The 1,548-nt window shown below is 44.2% G+C and overlaps 1 protein-coding gene across 2 annotated transcripts in view; it reads left to right on the forward strand.

The window, feature by feature from the left end:
• The window catches only part of LOC103601909 (polycystic kidney disease protein 1-like 2), a 69,986-nt gene extending 69,007 nt beyond the window's left edge, over positions 1-979 (forward strand). For both annotated transcript variants that reach the window (XM_008586316.1, XM_008586314.1), the window contains exon 32: positions 561-979. In XM_008586316.1, the coding sequence (XP_008584538.1) occupies positions 561-722 (162 nt within the window). In that variant the 3' untranslated portion in view covers positions 723-979. The remainder of the gene's footprint in view (positions 1-560) is intronic.
• The last annotated feature ends 569 nt before the right edge of the window (positions 980-1,548 follow it).

Raw genomic sequence — 1,548 nt, forward strand, 5'->3', positions numbered from 1 at the left:
TGTGTGTGTTTTCATATGTACACATATATATGCATATGTACATATGTGGTTGAGAGATGTGGGAAAGCTGAGAGAAACACCTATTTAGTTTTTCATTCCCCAGAATTTCCTCCCATGCCAGGCTGGGCCAGGAGGTAAACAGAACAGCAGGGGTAATAGTAATAAAGAAAAAGAGAAAGCACCACCATCAATGTTCTACCCTGGAGAAAACAAGTGACAATCATCTCAGAAGCAGGTCCGCAGGCTGCCAATGCTGCTTAAATTGAGCTTCAGTTTCCTAGCTGAGGCTTTCTCTGCGCTAGCTTAGGAATTTAAAATGTTGCCTGGAAAACCCAGGCGCCCTCAGCAGAGAAGAAGAGGGGCCCACTGGGAATCAAGGGGGGAGCACACACCCATGGGATTCCCAGAAGGAGGCCATCCCAACCCCAAAACAGCCCTCAGTCATGATGTAACCATAGGCTGGGACCAAACCAGACAATAAAACTGTGATTTTCCCTTAGAAAGAAAAGCCCCAGAGAAGATGGTTCTATACACATCATTTGCTTCTTTCTCCCTTGCAGCTGTCAGAGGAAGATGAGATCGTTGATTTGCTGCTGATGAAAATACTCAGTTTCCTGGGAATTAAATGTACAAGAGAGAAGCCTCAAAGCAGCAGTGAGCAGCCCACGTCACTGTCTGTAGCTTGGTCCCCTCAACCCACACAAGCTTTGCCCAAGGTTTAAGCTGTTCATTCACACACACGATCATCTACAAGTGGGCGAAGGCCAGGCCTCAGCCCTATGCTTACCAGTAATTTCATAGCCTCTCTGGGTCATTCATTGTTTTTTGTGTCCATAGAAAAGTTACCAAGCCCAGCAAGTGAAAAAATAAGAATAATACATACATATCATAACATTGCCACAACTGTGATAGCCTGTTTGCTCAAATGTGCTTCCTTTTAGAAATAAAACAAATATTGTATAAAGTTGGAAAAAAAAAATCTCCTCTACAGACCAATTATTTCCTCTTTTTGGTCAGTCAGCCATTGTCTGAGAGATGCTAATGGGGGGTCATATTAGTTTCCTAGGGCTGCCAGAACAAAGTATCACAAACTGTGTGGCTTAAAAGAACAGAAATGTATTATCTCACAGTTCTGGAGGTTAGAAGTCTTCAGTCAAGGTGTTGACAGGGCCATGTACACTCTGAGGACTTCTGGCTTCTTCCAGCTTCTGGTGGTTGCTGGCAAGCCTTGGTGTTCTTTGGCTTGTAGATGCACCACTCCCCTCTTGTCACCTGGCATTCTTTCCATTTCCATGTCCCTTCTTGTCTTCTTATCAGGATGCCAGTCATATTGGATTAGCTAGTCTCTCCCCCACACCACTGTGATGTCATATCTTAACTAATTACGTCTGCAATGACTCTATTTCCTACTGTGGCCACATTCTGAAGTCTTTAGCGTGAAATTGTCAGAGCTTTTTTTTTTTTTTTTTTAAAGATGACCGGTAAGGGGATCTTAACCGTTGACTTGGTGTTGTCAGCACCACGCTCAGCCACACCACGCTCAGCCAG

Source organism: Galeopterus variegatus, unplaced genomic scaffold (genome assembly GCF_000696425.1).
Source record: "Galeopterus variegatus unplaced genomic scaffold, G_variegatus-3.0.2 Scaffold3932, whole genome shotgun sequence".
NCBI classification, from domain to species: domain Eukaryota; kingdom Metazoa; phylum Chordata; class Mammalia; order Dermoptera; family Cynocephalidae; genus Galeopterus; species Galeopterus variegatus.